The 26,060-nt window shown below is 44.9% G+C and overlaps 1 protein-coding gene across 11 annotated transcripts in view; it reads right to left on the minus strand.

The window, feature by feature from the left end:
• The window catches only part of LOC137430990 (phospholemman), a 105,079-nt gene that overhangs the window by 56,909 nt on the left and 22,110 nt on the right, over positions 1-26,060 (minus strand). For all 11 annotated transcript variants that reach the window (XM_078781301.1, XM_068121821.2, XM_078781304.1 and 8 more), the window contains exons 2-3: positions 13,529-13,614; positions 13,357-13,383 (exon numbers count right to left, since the gene is read on the minus strand). In XM_078781301.1, the coding sequence (XP_078637427.1) occupies positions 13,357-13,383; positions 13,529-13,577 (76 nt within the window). In that variant the 5' untranslated portion in view covers positions 13,578-13,614. The remainder of the gene's footprint in view (positions 1-13,356; positions 13,384-13,528; positions 13,615-26,060) is intronic.

Genomic DNA, 26,060 nt, shown 5'->3' on the forward strand with positions numbered 1-26,060 from the left:
AGTCAGTGAGGTCGGAAGGGGTGTGGAGGTCAATGAAGGGAGAAGTGGACATTTTTTCAGAGAGGGTGGATGAGAATGAGGTAGGTGAAAGAGCGTTTAGCTTACGGAAGTTGATTGTGCGATAATGCCTTGGTGTTGGGGCGGGGATGTTGATGGTCAGAGTGATGGCTAAGTGGTCAGAGAGGGTGAGGTCGGAGCCATAGAGATGGTGCAAATTTAATCCAGTGGAGCAGACAAGGTCCAAAATGTGACCACGGATATGGGTAGGAAAGTCGACATGTTGAGTGAGGTTAAAGCAGGTGAGTAAATCAGTGAAGTCAGTGGTTATTGTGGAGTCAGTGGAGTCCATGTGGATATTGAAATCACCAAGGAGGAGGATTGAGGGGGAGAGGGAACATAGCTGGGTCAGAAAGTAGGAGAAGTCAGACAGGAATGATGGGTGTGGTTTGGGAGGGCGGTAGACGACAGCCATGACTGACTGCGTGTGACCAGAGAGTTTTAAAGCCAGGTGTTCAAATGATGGAGCAGATGAGATGGAGATGAGGTTGGTCTTGATGTCTTGACGGTGGATAACGGCAATTCCACCACCTCGGCCCTCCGAGCGTGGTTTATTGACGTAGGAATATCCATTGGGTGTGGTGAGGTTGAGTGTGTAGTAGTCCAGAGGTTGTTGCCAGGTTTCGGTGAGACAGAGAAAGTCCAGTTTGTTATCCAGGATGTATTCGTTCAGGATGAGGCATTTATTGTTGAGGGACCGGGTGTTGAACAGGGTGAGCTTGATGTTGTTTTGAACAGCAGGGATGAATTCAGGTGATTTAGCCAGGGTTCGTAGGCAAGAGGTGCGATCGTGTGGGTTGCTGTGACCAGGTGCGCTGGGACGAAGAGTGAGAGTGCGCTGAGCCGACCAGAGGACGGGGATGGAGTGACCTGATTGCAAATAAACAAACTTGCGACCGGAGCCACGGTGAATGTACCTGGGTCGTCGGAGGAGTCCATTTGATTTGATGGCAGAGATGCATGATGGGGTGGAGCGGGTATTGAGCAGAAGAAGCCTTGCGGCGGAGTACTTCAGAGCCATGCCAGGCAGGAGCGAAGGGACGAGTACGAGGCCAAGGTCGAGGAGGCAAAGCGGCAAACGCAGCGGCAAACGCAGCGGCAAACGACTGCAGCCGCTAATCAAGACCACAGCGGCAAACAAGGCCACAAGGCCACCGGCAAACAAGGCCACGGCCACAATCAACGGGAGCGGGCCTTTCGAATTCCGTATTCCGTACCATCAAAAGCAGATTCCGTTATCCAGCCGGAGAACACGCGGCACGTGCGGGTGTGAAAAGGCAGGACAGGTGTGAGATGTCAGGTCAGAAAGGTAGAAGCAGACCCTGTACATCCATCCAGTCGGAGACATAACAATATATATATATATATTGTTACAGACGCGGTTTTAGATGTTATATTGACCGAGCGGTGGTGTATTACCGCGTCCGAACAGTTACTCCCCGATTAGAACCCGATTCCACCCGACGTTGACCAGATCGCCCCACAGATATTCAATCGGGAAACCTCTAAAACGACCGAAAGAGAAGGAAAAGAGAAAAAGACAGAGTACGGAGGAAGAACAGATTTATTATACACACACAAGCAATGGATGGAAGAAGCAGTAACACAGCGAATCGTTAACTTACACTATTCATTTTTACTTAACCCCAAGACAACGAGTAGGACAGACGACGTTCACACTTACTCGGGGGATATTGCAGGCAGGTAGGGCTTGAGGTGGATTGCTGGAGAGGGAGGCAAGGTCGGAGGCAGCAGCTCTCAATTCCTCGCGGTTTTGGCGGGAAAACCCTCCGTCGCGTATCCGCTGCTGTAGACGTCACGCGCTGGCTCGGGCACACCTGCTCCTCTCCTCCTGGTGGAGCCGTCTCCCTCCTTTCAGCGCGTCTCTCCAAAGCTGGTTTCCTCTCTGAGTACCTCTCCTCTTTGGCTTGGAGCGTTTCGCATCTCACCGCTCTTCTTGGTGCCGCCTCTTCGCTCCTCTCCCAGGTCATCTGGTAAAGCAGTCCCTTTCAGTCGCTTTTATAACTCGCGGCGGAATCAAGCCGCCGGCTGCGAGGGCACGCCTACCGGTTCGCTCACCGCGGTGCTGATTGGCCATGCGACCCTCTGGCTCACTCCTCCCCTCCATGACGAGGTGGAGACACGCCTTTCTTCTCCGAGATTAGCACATGGGCAATGGCGGCTTGCGGGATTGAACACAACTCCCACCCTTTTGAAAGGAACTTTGGAGAGCGGAGATGTTTGGGGAAATTGCAAGGGCCTATGCTTATTTTGTTTGATACAATGCAAAGTCAATCTAGTGGGAAACACATATTTAGCCTACATAGAATAAGGAAATACACTATTTAAAAAGATATATCGTGACCTGCGTGTAAGTTTCATGGAATTAACTAGGAGGACGGCTGCGACCATTATTTACATTACCAGGGTGTTACCATACTTTTGTAACGTTCACATTGTAACGTTTTCACATTCGTTACACTTCCTCCAAAATTGTTACACTTCTCAAAAACCGTTACACTTCTCAAATTCGTTACACACTTCTCAAAACCGTTACAATATATATATATATATATATATACGGTATATATATATATATATATATATATATATATATATATATATATATATATATATATATATATATATACAGTCACGTGAAAAAGTAAATACACCCCATGTAAAGTTTTGACTTTTTCAACATATTTCAACAAACAGCTATTTGATCTTCATTTCAACAATATTGATAGATAAAGGTGATATAATATAACAAATATCATGAAACATTTACATTTTGTAGTCCATTGTATAATTTAAATAAACATAAATGCAAATTTCGCATGTGGAAAAAGTAAGTACACCCTTGGCTCGAATAGGTGGTATTGCCCCCTTTGGCAGAAACAACCTCAAGTAGGCATTTCTTATAACTGTCTACCAGTCTCTGACATCGACTGGGAGAATTTTTTGCCCAATCCTCCATGCAGAATTCTTTCAGCTGTGCGATATTTGAGGGGTTTCTTGCATGCACACCTCGTTTCAAATCCCCCCCACAACATCTCGATGGGATTTAGATCCGGGCTTTGACTTGGCCATTGCAGAACCCTCGATTTCTTTCTTTTCAGCCATTCCTTGGTGGATTTACTGGTATGTTTAGGGTCATTGTCATGTTGCAAGGTCCACCTTCGGTTGAGCTTCAACTTTCCGACAGATGGCCTCACATTATCCTCAAGCACCATCTGGTACTATGAAGAATTCAAAGTGGATTCTATGATGATGAGCTGCCCAGGCCCTGATGCAGCAAAGCTGCCCCAAACCATAATATTTCCACCACCATGCTTTACATTTGGTATCAGTTTCTTGTGGTCAAATGCTGTCTTTGGTTTTCGCCAAACATGTCTTCTGGTACAGTGGCCAAATAGCTCTACCATTGAATCCTCTGTCCAGAGCACATTGTTCCAGAAGTGCTGGTCTTTGCCTAGGTGTTCATTGGCAAACTTTAGTCTTGCACTGATGTTTTCTCTGGACAGCAAAGGTTTCCTCCTAGCACACCTCCCATGTAGATCAAATTTGTGCAGCCTCTTTCTCATGGTAGACTCGTGCACTTTGACATCAACAGTGGCAAGAGCTACCTGTAGGTCCCGTGATGACATTCTGGGGTTCTTAGACTTCTTTCAGCATATTGCAGTCTCTCGGGCTGAACTTGCTGGGGCAGCCTGGCCTGAACAAGTTGGCAGTTGTTTGGAATCTTCTCCACTTGTAGATGATCTTCCCGACAGTCGAATGATTGATTTCAAATTGTTTGGAGATCTTTTTAAATCCCTTCCCAGACTCGAAGGCATCTACAACCTTCTTTCTGAAGGCCTCAGAGAGCTCTTTTGATCTAGGCATGGTGACGCCGCACACTTCAACAACAAAGAGCACCCCAAACTTAATGTCTGAGGTTTAAATAAGACAGGTTCCTCCAAGATCCTCTCTAATGATGTTCTAATCATTTGCACCTGAGCTGGTGCACGTGATTCTAATTTTAGGTAGTTGAAGTCATGATAAATGTAGGGGTGTACTTACTTTTTCCACATGTGAAATTTGCATTTATGTTTATTTAAATTATATAATGGACTACAAAATGTAAATGTTTCATGATATTTGTTATATTATATCACCTTTATCTATCAATATTGTTGAAATGAAGATCAAATATCTGTATGTTGAAATATGTTGAAAAAGTCAAAACTTTATATGGGGTGTGCTTACTTTTTCACGTGACTGTATATACAGTGCCTATAGAAAGTCCGCACCCCCTTTCAAAATTTTCACCTTTTGTTTCCTTTTAGCCTGGAATTAAAATGCATTAAATCATACTTTTTCCACCTTTATTTATACATCGTAACAAACAACTTCCAAGTGAAAAACAAATTCTGCAAATTTCAGAAAATTTATTAAAAATACAAAACTAGATTATCTTGGTTTGATAAGTGTCCACCCCCATGAGTTAATACTTGGTGGAAGCACATATTATATATACATACAATCTTCAAGTCTTTCCACAGATTGTCAATAGGATTCTAGTCTGGGCTTTGGCTGGGCCACTCAAGGACTTTCACGTTCTTGTTCTGAAGCCGTTCCAGTGTTGCTTTGGTTGTATGCTTGGGGTCATTATCCTGTTGGATCGTAAATCTTCGCCACAGTCTAAGGTATTTTGCACTTTGAAGCAGGTTCTCCTCAATGATTTTCCAGTATTTGGCTTCATTTGTTGTTCTGTCTATCCTTACAAGTCTCCCAGTCCCTGCCACTGAAAAGCATTCCCATAGCATGATGCTGCCACCACCATGCCGCACGCTATGCTAGATGGGTGACGGGCTGTGTTTTTCACAGAATCTTCATCTCATCAGACCACAGAATATTTTGCCTCATGCTCTCAGAGTCTTTCACGCGCCTTTTTGGAAACTTCACGTGTGCTATCATGTGCCTTTTTCTCAGGAGTCGCTTCCATCTGGCCACTCTCCCATAAAGTCTAGATTTGTGAACTGCTGCAAGACTGTTGTCCTTCTGGCAGGTTCTCCCATCTCAGCCAAGGAACTCTGTCGTTCTGTCAGAGTGGTCATTGGGTTCTTGGTCACCTCCCTGACCAAGGTCCCTCTTGCCTAGTTGCTCAGTTTGGTCGGACGGCCAGCTCTAGGAAGAGACTCCGTAGTTCCATATTCTTTCCATTTCCTAATAATGAAGCTCCCTGTGCTCTTGGGAACTTCAACTCTCTAGAAATTGTTTTATATCCTTTACTAGAGCTATGTCTCCTCACAATTCTATCTCTGAGTTCTACGGACAGTTCCTTGGACCTCATGGTAGAGTTTCTGTTCTGACATGCACTGTCATTGTATAGAAACAGAGACTGTGGGACCTTGTATAGAAACTTGTGTTTCATTATAAATCATGTCCAACCAATTTAATTGGCCATAGGTGGACCCCAATCAAGTTGTCGAGATGTCTTAAGGATGTCAAGGATGACGAAAGGAAATTGGATGCACCTGAGCTCAAATTGGAGTTTCATTGCAAAGGGGTTGAATAGTTATCGGCTCAAGACATTTCAGCTTTTAATTTTTCATTATTTTGTAAAACTTTCTTTTAAAAACCTCCACATTGACATTATTGTGTGTTATGTGTAGATCAGTGATGAAAAAAAATCTCAGTTTAATCCATTTTAAATTCAGGCTGTAACACAAGAAAATGAGAAAACAGTCATGGGGTGTGAATACTTTCTGAAGGCACTGTATATACACTGTGAATATCCCCTAGATTAGTGGAGCAGTAAAGCACAGCTCCCACCCCATAACAGCCGAAAAGTAAAGGGAAAAAAATCATAAAAAATAGAATTACAAATACTCGAACGTTTTTTCAGCGCTGCGCGAGGTGGTTGTGTTGTGGGACGTGTTGCATTGGGGATTACTGGGAGGGAGAAGGAAGGGGCAGTGGGTCGTCTGCTAGAGAACTTGCTTTTTGTCTTTATCATGTATTGATCCCACTGTAAACGGAGCAAGGCCAAATGCTTTGGCGACAACATTTCGTATATCAAGTCGGCGTAAAATGAGGGATGTATGTACTTAAAATGCAAATATTCAAAGTGGGAGTTATTAGGATATCAAGAACTTGGCAAGTTGACTACAGAGATAAGGAAAGCCCTAATAGTTCATCTGAACACCAAGAGATAACATGTTTCAATGTTGCATTGGGTTGTGCTTCGTTGGGTGTGGTACTGCAACCACAACTAAAACAGCACAGTATCCCGACCCGTGCCAAACCAAGCCCGAAGATGTACCCAACCGGAGGAGGCACTCCAGTCTAGTGTTCACCAGATGGTCGAAAAACACTCAATATGGTGAGCAACAGCTGGTGATAACAGCATTAGCGCATAATGGCCGTGCGAACACTTCGACAATGTTACGGGTGGTAATAAAACGTGTGAAGGGAAATTGGCGTTTTTAAAATAAAACGATGAACGAGTGCGACATAAAACTCACGAGACATGTTTGTCTGGTTTCCTCTCCTCTCTGACGTCAATCACCCTCAATCCTCTTGGTTTGCTTACACAATTGTACTTCATCTTGGTTAAGAATTATCAACAACTTTCTTGCAGCAAATAGTTTGAGAGAAACATCACTCAGGACTGCTTGTTGTTAAACGTCAATACAATCTGAGTCGTGTTTGTTGGTTAACAGGTCTGCTTCGTATGAAGGAATTACAGCCAAGACCGACGCGCACCACCCTTTTGCTTCGACTTGAATGGATGACGATGTGATAATTGTCATGGAACTTGGGAACCAATCCATGCATGATTATTATTGTTTGGCCATCGAATCGTTCAGCCTTTGTGATCTTCTACTATATAAGAGAGATGTCTGTCTGTGCGTGTCTGTCTGTCGTCATTTTTCTCAGAGATGGCTGAACGGATCTTCGTCAAACTTTCAGAGGTTCATCGGTGAGTGTCTGGGAATGTTTTAGGCAAAAAAATAAAAAATAATAATAATATATATATATATATATATATTGGAAAAAAAAAAGATCGGTTTTTTTTGGAGTTAAAAAAAAAAATCGCTCGATAGTGCCGAAGCTTTTTAAAATTAATGACAATTATATACATGTACACATTCGCATAAATAAATACAAAACAATCACCAGACATTTGAATACAAATAAATCAAACCATTCCGGAAGTGTACGAAGTTGGTAGTACGGCTTCTTGTTCTTCCTGGTCGACATCACACTTAACTCAGAAACGTGATGAACGCCACATTCACCCACCAGCATATATATGAACCCCCTTCCTCTCCTGCCTCCCCCATCTCCTCCCTTTCCCCCTCCCTCCCCCTTCCCCACATACCCTTGCACCCCCTCCCTCCCCTTTCCCCACCTCCCTCCCCTTTCCCCACCTCCCTCCCTCTCCCCCCTCCTCGCCCCTTCCCCCCATTCTCTACCCCTTCCCCCCATCCCCTACCCCTTCCCCCCATCCCCTACCCCTTCCCCCCATTCTCTACCCCTTCCCCCCATCCCCTACCCCTTCCCCCCATCCCCTACCCCTTCCCCCCATCCCCTACCCCTTCCCCCCTCCCATCACCCCCTCCCCCCCCCAGCAACGCCGGGTACTTCTGCTAGTACTAGTTAAAAAAGAGTAAGGAAATGTGAACTAGGCCGATAAATCAGTGAAAATGGACAAATGTACAGTTGACACCTCCTAACATGCCCTGGTGGTCGTGGTTCGTATGCGGCCTGTGGCTACTTGGCTGCACAATTTTCTGGGGGTGCAGCTGTGCGGCTCATTGAATGCCTCTCCATTATGATGGAATGGCTCCCCATTACCACTCAGCTGGTACTCATTGAGCCGACCTCGGAAAGATGGCAGGCTCAGTCAACCCACCTAGTGTTATTCAACGGTACGACAGGGACTCAAACTCGGGACCCTAAGATCTCAAGGCAGCTACCTCCACTGTAAAGCCAACACTAGGCCAAGCATGCCCTGACAAGCTTGGACTTTAAACACTACAATTTTCTTTAGGGTGGGTAGATTGGGCCAGGAACACGAGACATAAAAGTGCGTGAACCAGAGACATGGCGGGTGAGAGGAGGTGGAAGTAGAGCAAGAGAGACAGAGGAAGGAGATGGAATAAGTGAGCCATTGCTGAGGTCACTTTGACGAGATTGCTCAGGGAGATCCTCCCTTCTTCGTCTTCTTCTTCTTCTTCTTGTGTGTGCAACACGTGACTGCAGGTAGCATTATTTGCTGGGGGCGCAGCTGCGCCGTGCCTCTTGTAGGTTAGAGATGGAATTTGGAATTTGTTCCGATTGCCGGCGATAGCTTGCTGCTCTCTTCACGAAAGACACCGTGGGATCTCTCATGTCCACCAATTAATTCCGTCAGACGGGCCCCCAGTTTAATGTTCATCCGAGGGACGGCGCACACATTGACGAATAACCCTGGACCCCTACCTGCGGAATACCTGGCTATTTCCTGCGAAATTAATCGTGCGGATGATCCACACGATGAAGTGGGAATCACTCTCTGCTCCTCAGCTGCTTCCCTGAATCCAAACCAGTTCCTCTTGTACAAAGATGCTAAACAAAGCACCGTTTCTCAGCACCCTTGTGCTGCACCAACACTCAACAGTATGATGTCATCTTCTCAGGGGCGGATCCAGGAATTTCAAGACGGGGGGGGGGGGGGGGGGGTGCATGAAACTATAGCGCTGGGGGGGTGGGGGGGGGATAAATGGGGGGTCTGAGAGTCCTCCCCCAGGAAATTTAAAAAAAATTGATCGTCAGAAACGGCATTTCGTGCGTTCTTGGAAGTTTCTGCAGTTCCTTGTGTTCTTCCCTGGTCCAACAGTTCAGCAGATTCGCACCGCCTGCACCCTCATCCTGGATCGAAGGGGGGGGGGGGTGCGCACCCCCTGCACCCCCCTTGGATCCGCCCCTGCTGAGTCTGGTATTGCTTTGTCCTCTGATTCACAATCACCTTGGTTGCAAATTAGTCGTGACCGCCCCTGCCGCGCACTACATTGCCAAGTCAATAATCACAGGCTTGACAAAACGTCATCTCTAAATGCCTGCACCGAGCGATTGCTGCCCTGGCTCCTGAGTTTGAGCTTAATAAAATATAGGGTTAAGGTAATCTGGGTAATGTGGGTAAAGTGCAAATTGAACAAAAAATATATTAAAATGTTATTTACTTATTATTATTTACTTATCTTACTATTAAATTAAAATAATTAAATTAAAATTAAAATTTACTATTAATTATTATTAAAAAGAGTTACCTATTTTTTCTACAACTTTGCAGCTCGAGACCCTCACTTTTCATTCGTAAAGTATTTGTTTGAATGTTAGGTTCTCTCCAAACACGCTTTGGGTCGGAACTGACTCTGTGACACAAGGTGTGGTTGCTGCCATCTGAGTGCACCTGGTCAGAACTGACTGACAAGGTGTGGTCAGAACTGACTCTGTGACACAAGGTGTGGTTGCTGCCATCTGAGTGCACCTGGTCAGAACTGACTGACAAGGTGTGGTCAGAACTGACTCTGTGACACAAGGTGTGGTTGCTGCCATCTGAGTGCACCTGGTCAGAACTGACTGACTCGGTGTGGTCAGAACTGACTCTGTGACACAAGGTGTGGTTGCTGCCATCTGAGTGCACCTGGTCAGAACTGACTGACAAGGTGTGGTCAGAACTGACTCTGTGACACAAGGTGTGGTTGCTGCCATCTGAGTGTACCTGGTCAGAACTGACTGACAAGGTGTGGTCAGAACTGACTCTGTGACACAAGGTGTGGTTGCTGCCATCTGAGTGCACCAGGTCAGAACTGACTGACAAGGTGTGGTCAGAACTGACTCTGTGACACAAGGTGTGGTTGCTGCCATCTGAGTGCACCTGGTCAGAACTGACTGACAAGGTGTACAAGGTGTGGTTGCTGCCATCTGAGTGCACCTCGTGTGTGGTTATGACCCATGACAACACAACATCCTTTTCGTAATCTTCTCCTCCTTCTTCTCCCATTTCCTCAACATCCCTTCTGCGTCCCTTTAGCCAAAATGGAGCGACGTGTTCATCTTCTATGTCCCTCCACGTGTTGGGAAGTTTGAGGCATGACACGTACATGATTTCATGAGGTTGAAAATCATATATGAAGTGATGAAATTTATGAGAGTGCCTTCACGCACTGGATCAGAAATAGCAACCATGTTATTCACCAGGAGCACTTCGAGTCCTCCAAGGCATTTAACTTGTTAAACACTAATGGAAGAGCAAGCATGAAGGAAGAAGATTAATAATGGCGATGAAAATGAACGCAGGTCATGCGTGCACGCTTCCAACACTCCAACCTCGTAAAGTAACGACAGCAAAGCGATAAAAAGCAGAATGATGAGAAAACAGGAGATTGGAAAAAAAAGGAACGATTGGATATGAGACAAGTGGCAAAAGGATAAATAAAGCGATCCACGTGAGTGGATGAAACACTTGCTTGGAGACGCGTAGAGAGGTGTCCCGTTTCATAGCTTCCTCAAATTGTCCCGTATTCTCTGTATTTTGCCTTATTTCAGACGTGATGCCGATGACCATGAAGCTGTTGGCCTGTCCATAAGCAGTGTGGCCTTTACATGCTCTAGAAGCCTTTGCAGGCATTTTTAAACACTTAAAACCTCATAGTTTGCTTAGAACTTCATAGTTTTCTCATAGTTTGCAGAATCATTGGAATCTCCTGCGATGAAGCTAACTCCGAGGGCCTTTCACTCACTCACCGCAGGCAGGTTGGTGGTCTTTCTGTCTTCTACCGACTCCTCTCCGGCCTTGCTCTCTGTGCTTTGTCCCCCAAACATTCCTACTACCTGCAACCCTCTTATGGTTAAACTGCCAAAATCAAGACTCTCTGCTCACCCTCACTCTTTCGTTCCTCTTTTCTCCCCCCTCTGGAACAAACTCCCCCACTCTCTTCAATCCCACTCCTCCCTCCAGGTCTTTAAAGCAGCTGTTCACCACCATCTCTTATCTTCCCCCATTCCCCCATCTTTATTTCTCTCATCTCCCCTTCCTGTTCAGGCTGGAGTTCCCCAAGGAAGTGTGCTGGGCCCTGTGCTTTTTCTGGTCTTTATCAATGATCTCTCTGACTCTCTGGAAAATCCTCTCTATCTCTTTGCTGATGACTCCACTCTCTGCCGCTCCATTCCTCTTCCCTCAGATCGGCAGTCTGCAGCCTCCTCACTCTCTGAAGACCTGGACAAAATCACAGACTGGTCAAACAAGTGGAACATGTCTTTCAATCCTGCCAAATCTCACTCTCTTACTATGTCTCTCCGAAAAGATCGACTGGACAACCCTCCCATCTACTTTCTCAACAATCCTCTCCAAGAAGTTCTGTCACTCAAGCTTTTGGGTCTCACTATCTGCCATGATCTTTCTTGGGAAAACCACATTTCCAAGCTGGCCTCCAAAGCCAGTCGCCGACTGGGCATCCTCCGTCGTGCGAAGTCCTTCCTCGGCACACCTGAGCTCCTCACCACATACAAGGCTTTCATCCGCAGCTCAATGGAATACTGTTCTCCCCTATGGGCTGGTGCTCCTGCCTCACACCTGGCTCGGCTTCACGCTGTTGAATCCAAAGCTTTCAAAATCATTGGAATCTCCCGCGATGAAGCTATCTCTGAGGGCCTTTCACTCACTCACCGCAGGCAGGTAGGTGGTCTTTCTGTCTTCTACCGACTCCTCTCCGGCCTTGCTCCCCCAGCTCTCTCTGTGCTCTGTCCCCCAAATATTCCTACAGGTCGCACAAGATCTGCCAGCAACCCTCTGATGGTTAAACTGCCGAAATCTCGGCTCTCTGCTCACCTTCACTCTTTCATTCCTCTTTTCTCCCGCCTGTGGAACAAACTCCCACACTCCCTTCAATCCCTCTCCTCCCTCCAGGTCTTTAAAACAGCTGTTCACCACCATCTCTTATCTTCCCCCATCCATAACCTTGATCTTTTCTACCCCCACTAATTCACCCCAGATCCACCTTGTTTGAAATTCCAACTTATTTCCTGGAAATCCTGGCAGTGTCCATATGTTTATACCTCTCCCACCCCCCCCCCTTCACATGCCTCCCCCCCTTCACATGCCCCCCCCCCCCTCACATGCCTCCCCCCAAAGCCCTCTCCCTCCCACAGATCTCTCGATGTCTCCATGTCTCTCGGTCCCTGCTCTCAAATGTTGTGTTTGTGTCCTTCCCCCTCTCTCCCCATCTTGTCTACCGCTCCCGATGTTATTTGTTTTATGTGTCTGTTTGTCTTTCTGTGTGATAAATGTTTCGCTCTTTCACGAGCCTCGATCTTGTATACAAAAAAAAAAAAAAAAAAAAAAAAAATCCAAAACCTTGATATTTTCTACCCCCGCTAATTCACCCCAGATCCACTTTTTTGAAATCCAACTTCTTTCCTGAAAGTCCTTGCAGTGTCCACATGTTTTATACCTCTCCCTCCTCCCCCCAAGCCTTCTCCCTCCCACAGATCTCCCGATGTCCCTGCTCTCAAATGTTGTGTTTGTGTCCTTCCCCCTCTCTCCCCATCTTGTCTACCGCCCCCCTTATTATATGTTTTATGTGTCGGTTTGACTTTTTGTGTGATTAATGTTAGCTCTTTCACGAGCCTCGCTCTTGCATACAAAAAAAACAAACTTTCATCGCTTCAGAGGCCGTGGTCACCTACGTGAGCTTCACACATTGCTCACAACAAGAACAAACGAGTGAAGTCGACGGCACACCCTCACAAATCCCCACGCTTCCCAATTAAAGCAAAGTTGAAAGATGGCAAAAAGTTCCACCAGGAATGACCCAATCTCAAATTTGGAGTTTTTAATCATTTTAACCCCAGTGACCCTAAGGTCATCCCTTGTGGCATGAACCCGGGGGTCAAATCAGATCCCCAAAAATCGTTACATATTTCATGTGTCCCCCGATGTTGATCGCATATCCAAAGTTTCATTTTAAAATGATTTATAATGTGCCCGTAATTGCATTTTTCGGTATTTGACCTTTTGAACCCGTCCAAGGGGGCGGGGCAAAAAATGATATTTCTCTCAAACCTTTGTGCCATGTGGTGATCTAAACTAGCAAGTTTGGTGAATTTCTTTACAATCGTTCAGAAGGAGATTCCGGGACAGACGGACAGACAGATGGACGGACGGACGGGAGCCAATTACAATATCCCCCATCTTATGTGGGGATGAAAACATTTGATGTGGGGATAGAAATATTTTATGTGGAGATAAAAAGGATTCCTTACCATTTTGGTCAAGGGCCATGCCGTCACCTACAAAGAGAAGATGAGATTTCAGACTCATGTTGATAAACATTCAACTTACATGTTGGATTCAATGGGGACATCTAATGGAAGATTATGTGCGAAAACTACAGCATTGCAGTTGTGACATCAGTGATGTGGATACTCGGAATACCTGGCAAGGCCAGAGCACACACGATGCAGAGAATCACGGTGATCATCATCGCAGGTTCTGCAGCAGCCTGGTACGCAACACAACACCTGGACACAGGAATGGACACACGTGTTACTTCGAGGGTCAGCAGCTTTGATTATGAAGCTTTACAATTTTAAAACTTCAGAAATAAAACATTGAAAAAAAGCAGTTAATCTAATTTCATTCATTCATAGTCATGTCAATGTGACATCTGCCTCTCCTGGATTCCGTGGAATCGAAAGCTCTCAACATTATTGGAATCGTCAAACACGTCTATTGTGATGACGTCACAGACAGGTACCGAGCGACCTCTCCTCCACAGCTCCCTCTGCTCTCATCCCTCCAACCCATTCACTCTCACTGACACAAACCTAGTCTTAACTTGCAGGTTACTCCTTCCTCCTCTTCGTATGTTTGTTCATTCCCTTGCTTGTCGCATCCACCCACTGCGCCACTGTCAGCACCTTGCCTTTTTTTACCCTCCGTCACCAATACCTTTCTTCCACGAGCCGAGATTTTGCATACAAAGAATCTTACTATAATTCACCAAATGTCTGTCTGTCTGTCTGTCTGTCTGTCTGTTCTCAGGTACCGCAAAAATGGCTGAACCGATCGCAACGATATTTGGGGTGGGTAATCCTGGGACCCCCTGGAGTAAAATAGGCTATATTGTTTTTCCAATTTTTTTCCCCCAATTTTTCCAAACACAATGGAATAATATTTACCGATATGAACAGTGATGCGGCTTTTGTTGAAATTCGACAAATACTGTTTAGATTTTGATGATTTGCGTGTGATATGATTTAACGGATGTTTATATAAATCGTTTAAAATAAAAAAAGCCTTCAATTTCTGATATTTTGCCTTTTCATTTGGGCTTCCTAATTGAAGCCCCGCCCTTAGAGCAGGTACCGTTGGGCAGGTACCGTTGCTAGTATGATATGAATTATGATTGAGTATCAGCAGCATGGATATAAAAAATTTATATTACTTGTCAGCAAAACAAAGAGAGACCGAAACCCCCAAAAAGATATGTGTACAATTTCTACATTGTCTCAGGCTCATGGAGGAACTTGGAAATGCACATTACATGGTCAGGTGAGCACAGAGCCGTGTACCTTTAATAGTCCAAGCCATTTAGCATTTGACGGGGAAAAACTGCAACACTACCGATCTCATTAGTATTGATTACCCTCAAGGTACCTTTATAACATACTAAAAGTATAAAGGTCTAAAAATATGGGGTGACTCTCAAATAATGCAATCAAGTTTTCTCCATTTAGCCCCATGTTAAAAGACGTACATATGCCGCATGCTATGATTATTGTCGCTCTCTGAACTTCTATTGCTTATTTTATACACTGGACCTAATCACTAGCACGATATAATAAATAAAGGATATCATACTGTACAATATTGTATATATAAGTGAAGTTTTTACTGTTTTAGTGTCTTATTTAACCACACCCCGTTTTACAAAGACTGCTCACTCCACAGCAAGCGACGGTACATCATTATTTGTTTGTGAACCATATATATCTTAGTTTTTAATCCCATCAATGACATGTATTTAGTATGTTTAGGTCTATTGGCAATAACATACAGTAATAGTATATTCAACTTTTCTATATTTGCAGGTAATAAAACCCTGAAGAATGGCGGCCAATTCGTGTGTGTTCTGCAATGAATCCACCAACAACGATAATCCAGTAGTGACACTTCGTGAAAAGGGAAGTCGGACTATTAATGTTGTTAGTGACCAGCGCAGTGACCCAATACAGACTGTTCCAGGTCAAGTTGTTCATCAAGAATGCCGACGTTACTGCAATCCAATAAAGGTAGCACAGAGTATCAGAGATACACACAGACCAGGCCCAAGTGTATCGCTCCGATCAGCAGAGGAAGCCTTCAACTTCAAAGCAGATTGCCTCTTCTGTGGTACAAAGGTGAACTTTGATAACAGGAAACAACAAGGAGATGTCCACTCTATCACATTTACAGAATGTAAAGATAGTCTTCTGCAAAAGTGCTCAACAAGGAACGATGCATGGGCCGATACTGTTCGGGCTCGACTGCTCATTGTGTGTGACCTTCCAGCGGCAGATGCCGTGTATCACCAGGTATGCAGTTCAAATTTCCGGACAGGGAAACTGATCCCTCTGAATTTTGTACATAATGAAACAGTACAGAAGAAACAGAAATTGGGTAGACGATACAAATCACCACACGAAGGCGGTCGTCCTGCTCTGGATGACAGATGTCAGGCATTTATAAAGGTGACTGAATTCCTTGAGGAAAATGACGACGAACAAAACACAATCTCTGATCTGGTGGACAAAATGGCCGAGTATCTTGCTGACTCAAATGCCGAGTCCTATTCTCAAAGATATATGAAAGACAGACTGATTGAACACTTTGGCGACAGAGTCATTGTCACAACAGTTAATGGCAAATCGAATGTTGCAACGATGAGGCAAACAGCTGACAGTGTCCTTTTGGAGTTTCATGCAAACCAGTCTAAAGATCCTATGATTCAGAAGAAAATAATCCTGGAAGCTGCCGCTAAATTCATACTGGATGACATAAAGCAAGTGGAAACAGGGAATGAAACATACCAACATCGGAAGACTTTGAGTTCAAAGACGCCAGCCTCAACTTTCTTCCTGATACTCTGAAGATTTTTCTTGTAAAGATCTTGAAGGCAAAAGATGTAGAGCTGAAGATAGCTTCAATTGGTCAGGCTATAATGCAAGCTGCACGACCACGTGTCCTGATTGCTCCACTGCAAATTGCACTAGGGGTGCAGCTGCAGCACCATTTCGCCTCTCGTTTCCTTATTGATTCACTGCATGCACATGGGTACTGCAGCTCATACAAGGAAGTCACACGTTTCAACCAAAATGCAGCTGTATACCAGGGTACGGACATACCCAACCACAAGGGAGAATTTGTTCAATATGCAGCTGACAACGTCGACCACAACATTAGAACCTTAGACGGACACAACACCTTCCATGGCATGGGGATAATAGCCATGATTACCCCTGGAACAACACAAGGACATCCGATTCCTAGAGCTCAGGTCACTGCCAGCGACATAGAAACAACTGGAAGAATCCAGATACAATACCATAGAGCTGACGACCAGGCACTTGCAACCTTGACTTATGGGAGCGTGCCTATCATGAGAGCCCATGATCCCACAGCCAACCTTGATGTACTGTGGAAGACGTCACTGCTGTTCAAGATACCAAGACCTGCATGGTCCGGGATGATGCAACTCTTACATCGTGGTGTCCAGCATTCAAAATCGTCTGTCCTGTTTCTCCCAATGATTGATTTGAGCTCGAGCGACACTACATGCATCTACTCCACTCTCAACTACATTGCGCAACATGCTAAACAACATGATGTACCTACCATCATCACCTTTGATCAGCCACTATGGTGGAAGGCATTGTCGATCATTCTCTCGGAGCCAGATGGAAGCCCCATGCGACGTATTGTGGTAAGGCTAGGTGCCTTTCATATGGAAATGAGCTTCCTTGGCAGTATAGGGCACCTCATGGGTGGTTCTGGGTTGAAGGAGCTGCTAGAACTCATATACGCACCAAATGCAGTGGATCACATCCTAACAGGAAAAGCAATTTCCAGGGCTGTACGGGCACACATCCTCCTGGATGCTGTCCTGAATGCACTCCTCCTGTCTGATCCTCTTGGAGGAACACAATACAGAACTGCAGAAGACTTGCCAGTTCGGGATGAAGATGCAATGAGTGGCTTGGCCGATGATGATGTGATTCATCCAGATGTGAGTAAAGCAAGGACCCTGTATGATGCGTTGATGAAAGGCACAGGATCTTCCAACGATGTAGCAAGTGATCCAATCCTTGACAAGATCAGCAAAGTCTTTCAAACACAGACAGAATCATTGACCAAAGACCGAACAGCGAAACTGTGGTTACAGTATATGGATATGGTGAAGATCTTAAGAAAATTCATCAAAGCCGAGCATATGGTAAACTGGTCCCTGCACCTCGAAGCTGTATCTGATATGTTACCATATGTAGCAGCCTCAGGTCATTCACTCTATGCTAAGTCTGCCAGGATTTACCTGCAAATAATGCACAGCTTAGAACAGGACTATCCAGATGTGCACCGTAAGTTTACTCAGGGCTTCCATGTCGCCCGAAGAAGTAGTAGAGCTTGGGCTGGAATTTCCTCAGACCTGATGATTGAGCAAGTACTCATGAGAAGTATGAAGACCAGCGGGGGGTTAACAAGAGGAAGAGGAATGACAGAGCAACAACGGTTAACGTGGCTTTTGTCCATGCCGGCTTGTTCGGAGAAGAACAGATCGATGCAAGAGCTCACTGGAGTGAAGTACAGCACAGGTGAACAGAACAAAGAGATGGGCAAAACCAGGCAGCATCGCGACATGCAAGATACAAGTACACTACAGGTCGCTCTAGTTGACAGAAATCCTTTCAAGTGTCATCCATCCCTCAGGAACATAATGACTGGTGTCAACGCTGGCAGTAAGGTTGATGTCGACAATGCCAAGCTCATTGGAGACAAGATCATGCACTCCATGACAAATCAGTCAGTTGTCCACTACACGTTCAAGCGCAAAGACCAAGCCACCACATTTCTGAAGGCCAGATCATCTGTGCGAGTTGGTAAAGACCAGGTACAGATAGACCCAGAACTGCTATTCCAGCGTCTCATCATCATCTCAAAATCTGCTGAAGATAAGGAAGAGATGTTTCGCTTTGAGTTATGCCCTCATCCACCTGCGCTGTTTGATGAAAAGCTGATGCTACGTGAAGCCCAGAAGTCCGTACTCGGAGATGCTATCTGGTCTAAACTTGAACCAGGTACCATAGAGTCAATCAGCGAAATCCAGTATGTCTTGGATGGTGGAAGTCTGCTGCACCGTATACCATGGCCACGTGGTTCACCAACATATCGAGAGATCTGCATGCTCCACTGTGACTATGTTACAAGAAGGTACGGAAAGGCCATCGTAATATTTGATGGATATCTTGGTCAATCAACCAAGCACATGACCCACCAGAGGCGAGCAGCAGGTAGAGGTGGACCAGAAGTGACTTTCACTGATGACATGAAGTTGACCATGAAGAAAGACATCTTCCTGGGAAACCTCAACAACAAACAGAACTTCATCAACATGTTGAGCAGATACCTCCGGCTTTCTGGATGCCAGACCCATCATTCCCAGGAAGATGCTGACCTGCTAATCGTCCAGACCGCAGTCAGTTCGGCGAACATGAGGAACACAGCCCTTATAGGAGAAGACACAGATCTGATCGTCCTACTCTGCTTCTACGCAAACCTAGAAGCACACGACTTGTTTATGTATAGTCAGGCAAAATCCACTACAAAACCAAACCACATCTGGAATGTGAAGTCCATGAAACGTCAGCTAGGTGCAGCTGTGTGTGAAAGCATCCTATTCATACACGCAGTATTGGGATGTGACACGACGTCTCGACTGTACGGCCTTGGCAAAGGAGCGTCACTGAAGAAATTCATGATGAGCACACTCTTCCAAACTCAATCCCAACAGTTCTTGGCTGAGGATGCATCACCAGATGTGGTCGAGGCTGCAGGAGAGATAGCACTCGTGTGTCTCTACAAGGGTAAACCTGATGAAAGTTTGGATTCCCTCAGGTACAAGCGGTTTTGTGAACAGGTCGCAGTCAAGACTTCGAAGATACTCCTTACCGCCCACATCTGCTGCAGCGAGATATCACAGCAGACGGGTGTATCTGCAAATACAGCAGTGGAAAGGAAACGACAGCCTACAACCAGTGGATTGGGGCTGGAGAATGAGCGACGGCAATCTTGTTCCTGTTATGACCGACCTCCCTCCAGCACCTCAGGATTTGTTGAATGTTATCCGGTGCAACTGTTCGACCGATTGTGGTTCCGCACGGTGTACATGCCGCAAGAACAACTTGGAGTGTTCTCCTGCTTGTGGTCAGTGCCGTGGATCTGGCTGCACCAACTCCGTCCTGGACAGTTTCAGCGACGACGATGACGAGGAAAATGATGATTAGGTAGTGGACTGTTGTTATAGACTGTTACATCCAGCTGAATTAGTTAATTGTGGACATTTTTTTTACTTTTAAGCGAATCCTTAACTTCCGACAGTATTTTATGAGTCAGTATTATTAGTTTCTCTATATGTGATTTTATTATGAGTTTGTGATTTTAATCAACAAAATGTGCCATAATTCTGAAACAGTCATGACAAGTGATTCATGTATTTGCATATCAGTGATCAGTATTTAGCTATTGGGAATTTTGTTTACATGCTTATTTTTTTGTTCCGTACGGGCCGTACTGGGGCTGTAACATGCTGTAATTCCTGATATTAAAAGTATAATTATATACCATGTGCTCGGAATGTATTGCAAAATGTGAACAAATCGTACCGCAAAAGGATGAAAAGGGGGGTCCATGTACCAGTGATTTTGACAGACACCCCATATTTTTAGAGCTTTAGACTTTTGATATGTTATCTGGTATATATTACTGCATACAATTTCGCACTGATATGTAGTGTTGCAGTTTTTTCCTATCTGGCCCCATATTTGGGCTAAATGGCTTGGACTATAAGTGTATTACACGGATATAAAGAGACAATGGACGAATGAAAACAGTATCCATGATTTGAATCTGTGGTTCCAGAATCAAGAGCCAAGGACCTCAGATGGGAACATCAAACAGGTCGGTCCAAACAAAAGGCAATGGGTCACAACAAAGACCAGAACTAGAAAGCACCTGAAAATGCAAAGCCCGTCCGTGTCCGCTTTGTATTCGGACGTCTTCTTCTTCTTCTTCCGTATGGTACACATGACAAAAAACAGCTGAAAACAATTTTTAAAAAAATTGATGATTTTAGGCGACCTTGACCTTTTCACCACAAAAGCAATAAATAGGCTTCAGTGACCCTATATGCAAATCCTGCTCAAATCTCAAGGCGATCGGATCGAAATCGATGATTTTGTGACCTTGACCTTTTCATCTCAAGACAATCGGCTTCTCGTGTTTTATTGGTGAACCAATTCAGTAACCCCGATATGCAAACACTGGTCAAATTTCAGGTCAATCCGATGAAAATTGACGATTTTATGCAACCTTGGCCTTTGACGGTTATATATATATATATTTTTTTTTTTTTTTTTAAACAATCGGCTTTGAGCTTTTGATTGGTGAACCAATTCAGTGACCCCAATATGCAAATTCTTAAAATTTCAGGTCAATTGGATGATAAGTGACGATTTTGTGACGTGGACGTTTGACCGTTTGACCAAATTATTAATTTGTCTTCTCCAGATTCTGATAATAAAGCTTTCTTGAAAATTTGATCACAAAAGCTCAGATGGTAAAAACGTTACAGCTCGGACAGACACACATAGGCCCAAGCGATTGCAAAGCCCCGTCTCTCGCTGCGCGGGGTACGAGCTGATTAGGCCGATACAGGTAAGAGCAGTTGTTACCACGCGCGCATGACATAAAAGCGGGGTAAAGTGATAAGCGGGGTATAAGCAATTGGTTCACTTTGTCTGTCTGTCTCATGATTGAGGAACAACTTACATTTTCATTGAATGTTAGATTTTGAACACGGATCAGAAAACAAACGTGTACATTTTTACAAACGTACATAGTTTAGTGGAAATTTGACTGAATTCCTCATGAATGCGCACGCGCAGAGAGGAGTGAGGTAATATTTTTACCTCCACCACCAAAGGTGGATGGAGGTCATGTTTTCACCCCTGTCTGTCTGTCTGTCCGTTTGTGAACAAGATGTCAAAAAGTTGTGGACGGATTCGGACAAAATTTGGCAGAGATGTACCGTATGTGACAAGGACGAAATGGTTAGATTTTGGTGAGGATCCGGATCCGGATCCGGCTACTAGAATTTTTCAGTGATTCTTCACCATTGGGAGATAGGGACAAAACGATACATAGCAGATCTCAAAAAGCTGTGGACGGATTTGGACGAAACTTGGTGGACAGGTTGGGTATGACAAGAACAAATAGCTTCCATTTTGGTGAAGATCTGAAGATGGATTCGGATATGAGAATTATTTAATTTATTTAAGTGACTTCACCATTCAGTGATACTGATAGGGATAAAACCATCATATAACAGGATATCTCAAAAAGTTTTGGATGGATTTGGACGAAACTTGTTGGGCCAGTTGGGTGTGTGACAAGGAAGAATTGTTTCACTTTTGGTGAAGATCTGAATATGGATTCAGATACGAGAATCGAGATCCGAATCCGGCTGGTTGAGTTTTTAAAGTGAGTTTTCACCATTGAGAGATAGGGCCAAAAACGATACATAGCAGGATATCTCAAAAAGTTGTGGATGGATGATTTTGATTAAATATGAGTCTATATTGTGATTTTTCTGGTCTACTCTGGGACACAAAACGTAAACTGTTCACCTGGCGGAGGTATGCTCTCTACTGAGTGCCTCTAGTTACGATATCTACCTGCCTGGCAGTCAAACAAAATTGAAAATCATTCCAAACAGGAAGCTTACTGTTTTTAAGGATGTCATAAAGGACACAAACAACAGGTATGAGTAACTAATGTAACGTGAGTTAGATGGGTTGGTGTAGTAGACGCTGCATCAAGCATCAACAGCGGTAAACTTCTGGGAAAAAAAATCCACAAGCTTTAAAATCTTTATTCTATTTCAATTTACTTAAATGATTGAACACGAGAACACAAATCTCCCTTTTAGCAATTCAAAAGCCCTTCCGTTTAGCAGTACTTGGACAAAACATTACAGCATTTTACGCACATCTCGACCAATCAAATGTTTTGCTTGCAGACCCCGCCCATGTCCTTGTTTCTTTATACTGCGGGGGGGGGGGGGTCATCACAAAGAAAGCATCAGTTAGCTCTAAAAATTAGAAACTGAAAATAAAACTATCTAGGGAGCTACACTCGTGGATGACGAACAACACTGTTTACTATGTCTAACTATGTCTCTCCGAAAAGACCGACTGGACAACCCTCCCATCTACTTTCTCAACAATCCTCTCCAAGAAGTTCTGTCACTCAAACTTTTGGGTCTCACTATCTGCCATGATCTTTCCTGGGAAAACCACATTTCCAAGCTGGCCTCCAAAGCCAGTCGCCGACTGGGCATCCTCCGTCGTGCGAAGTCCTTCCTTGGCACACCTGAGCTCCTCACCACATACAAGGCTTTCATCCGCAGCTCAATGGAATACTGCTCTCCCCTCTGGGCCGGTGCTCCTGCCTCACACCTAGCTCGGCTTCACGCTGTTGAAACCAAAGCTTTCAGAATCATTGGAATCTCCTGCGATGAAGCTAACTCCGAGGGCCTTTCACTCACTCACCGCAGGCAGGTTGGTGGTCTTTCTGTCTTCAACCGACTCCTCTCCGGTCTAGCTCCCCCAGCTCTCTCTGGGCTTTGTCCCCCTAATATTCCTACAGGTCGCACAAGATCTGCCTGCAACCCTCTTGTGGTTAAACTGCCAAAATCAAGACTCTCTGCTCACCTTCACTCCTTCATTCCTCTTTTCTCCCGCCTCTGGAACAAATTCCCCACTCCCTTCAATCCCACTCCTCCCTCCAGGTCTTAAAAACAGCTGTTCACCACCATCTCTTATCTTCCCCCATCCAAAACCTTGATCTTTTCTACCCCCGCTAATTCACCCCAGATACACTTTTTTTGAAATTCCAACTTCTTTCCTGGAAGTCCTTGCAGTGTCCATATGTTTTATACCTCTCCTACGTCCCCCCAAGCCCTCTCCCTCCCCCAGATCTCTCAATGTCCCTGCTCTCAAATGATGCGTTTGTGTCCTTCCACCTCTCTCCCCATCTTGTCTACCGCTCCCCTTATTATATGTTTTATGTGTCGGTTTGACTTTTTGTGTGATTAATGTTCGCTCTTTCACGAGTCTCGATCTTGTATACAAACCCCCCCCCCCCCCCCCAAAAAAAAAACACGTTATTCATATTTAAGTTACATGAATATGCAAAATGTAACTTTCTATCTGACCTAGAAAGTACTAAAAATATATAGAGCAAATGAGTCGGTCGCACGAGGGGTTGCGATCCTTTCGCAGTCATGGCATTTACCAAATATTTGGAGCTGACTACGTGTGGAGAGAGAGAGGTTGCCAAGACAAGGTGAGTTGGGTTGATGTCAAAGTCGCGTTTGGATGTGAAAAGGCAAACAAAATGAACGAAGCTGAATTGTTATTTTATCATCGTTTTCACGGCCCAGCACAAAAAGTCAATGAGCAACGTTTTCACCTGTTGATGTAGAAATGAGCGAGTTTTGCATACCAAATACAGTTTTAGGTACAGGTATGCAAGTCTTATCAAGCAAGGCCTTCTTTTCAGGACTTTCATGTCTGTCTGGATTTATATTTATATATATATATATACAAAACAAACAAATAAATAATTAGGCTATCACAAAATAATAAATCCGTTTAGTGTTCCTGTCTGAACCCTCAGACGCAGGGAATCCAGGGTCAAATGTCATATACTAGTTACATATGTCCTTGCATTTCATGTAAAAGTACATGTGATTTGTGTCCAAGCTCGACCAGGAGCCTGACGTCACTGATAAAAAAAAACATTTAATTAAAACGTTGTTGGCCCGATAAAGCAAGAAGGCAGAAAGAGTACCATCCAGGAAGTTCCATTTCACCAAAGAATACCGCCTGACCCTTTTGGGGTCGTGGTCCATCATAATGGGCTGTGAAGACCCCTTGCCCATCATTAGTACGTGCAGGGTGTTGGGGTACATTTGGAGTGCGATGATGATGGGACAACAGAGACAACTTAGGCCAAAATAGTCTTGTTAAAAACACCTGTGAAGGCCTTCGGCTCCATACTGCGGTCCACGTCGGACATCAGATCACGAGGCAGAATACTCAGATCAACAACGGTCAGTTTCCGCTACAACGACATGTCCAATCAGACGAAGCAAAGCAGGAACGACTCTCTATATAAACCTGGCCTTGTGCGCCATATTTCACCGACACCAGAATTCACTCCCTGAGGGAGCCGGTATTTACTCCTTTTGTTTGGAATTCCCTCGGCCTTTGTCAGCATCATGTCGGCAGTCTCAAATTCAGGCTTAGAATGAAAAACTAAGGTGTTGATTCCCTCTGCTTTTATGCAACCCCTGCGGAAATACAACAACAGGAAGCGATAATGGTGTCCTCCAAGAAAAATGTAACGATAGCTCGCCTACTCTTCGTGAAGAACACCGTGGGGTCTTTAACATCGACCAAACTAATGCCAGCAGACAGGAAGTCCACGTTAATATCCATCCGAGGGATTCGAACCCAAACTAGACAGATCAGAGATGAGTGCGCGTACCTCTCGGCCATCTTGCAAGCCGCCACTCATTACACAAGTTCTAATAAAAGGGACTGCCAATCACACAAGCATTCCTGACACAAAAAGTACAGTTTGCCAGCTATGTGTATCACGAAGGTATGAGGAGGCTGTGAAGAATTGGCGGCTATTCTGGACTGGGAATGTGAGAGGTGCGGGCAAACGCTAATATAGCCTGAGCTCAATGTGGATTGGGGGAATGGGTAGGGGTGGTGAGGAGAGGTTTGTTATTGGATTCCAAGCAATCAGGTCGCGCAGCAAGGTGAGGGCGGTGACACAGTTAGGGTTAGGCAAATAAATTAGAAAAAAAGGGGGGGATATTAGAAATGGCAGAAAGTTTCTCAAAAGTTTCCTGATATTAATGTACTTCAGTTAGCCTGTACCTTAGTTAGTTAAATGAACGTAGAGCAGCAACGAAGGCTGGAAAGGGTGGAAATGCGAATGGTTCGACGGATGTGCGGAGTATCGTTGAGAGAGAGGAAGACAAATGATGAATTGCGAAAGATGATGGGAATAGAGCCTGTGATTGATGCCGTGAAGAGGAACAGGTTGAGATGGTTTGGTCATGTGTTGAGGAAGGATGAAAGTGACTGGTTGAGAAGAGTGATGGAAATGAATGTAGAAGGAAGTAGAGGACGGGGAAGACCGAGAAAGACTTGGCTAAAGGTGGTGGAAGAAGAAATGCGGGCAAGGGGGTTAACAAGGGGAGATGCTTCAGAATCATTGGAATCTCCCGCGATGAAGCTATCTCTGAGGGTCTTTCACTCACTCACCGCAGGCAGGTTGGTGGTCTTTCTGTCTTCTACCGACTCCTCTCCGGCCTTGCTCCCCCAGCTCTCTCTGTGCTCTGTCCCCCAAATATTCCTACAGGTCGCACAAGATCTGCCAGCAACCCTCTGATGGTTAAACTGCCGAAATCTCGGCTCTCTGCTCACCTTCACTCTTTCATTCCTCTTTTCTCCCGCCTCTGGAACAAACTCCCACACTCCCTTCAATCCCACTCCTCCCTCCAGGTCTTTAAAACAGCTGTTCACCACCATCTCTTATCTTCCCCCATCCAAAACCTTGATCTTTTCTACCCCCG

Source organism: Myxine glutinosa, chromosome 7 (assembly GCF_964187855.1).
Source record: "Myxine glutinosa chromosome 7, kmMyxGlut1.1, whole genome shotgun sequence".
NCBI lineage: Eukaryota > Metazoa > Chordata > Myxini > Myxiniformes > Myxinidae > Myxine > Myxine glutinosa.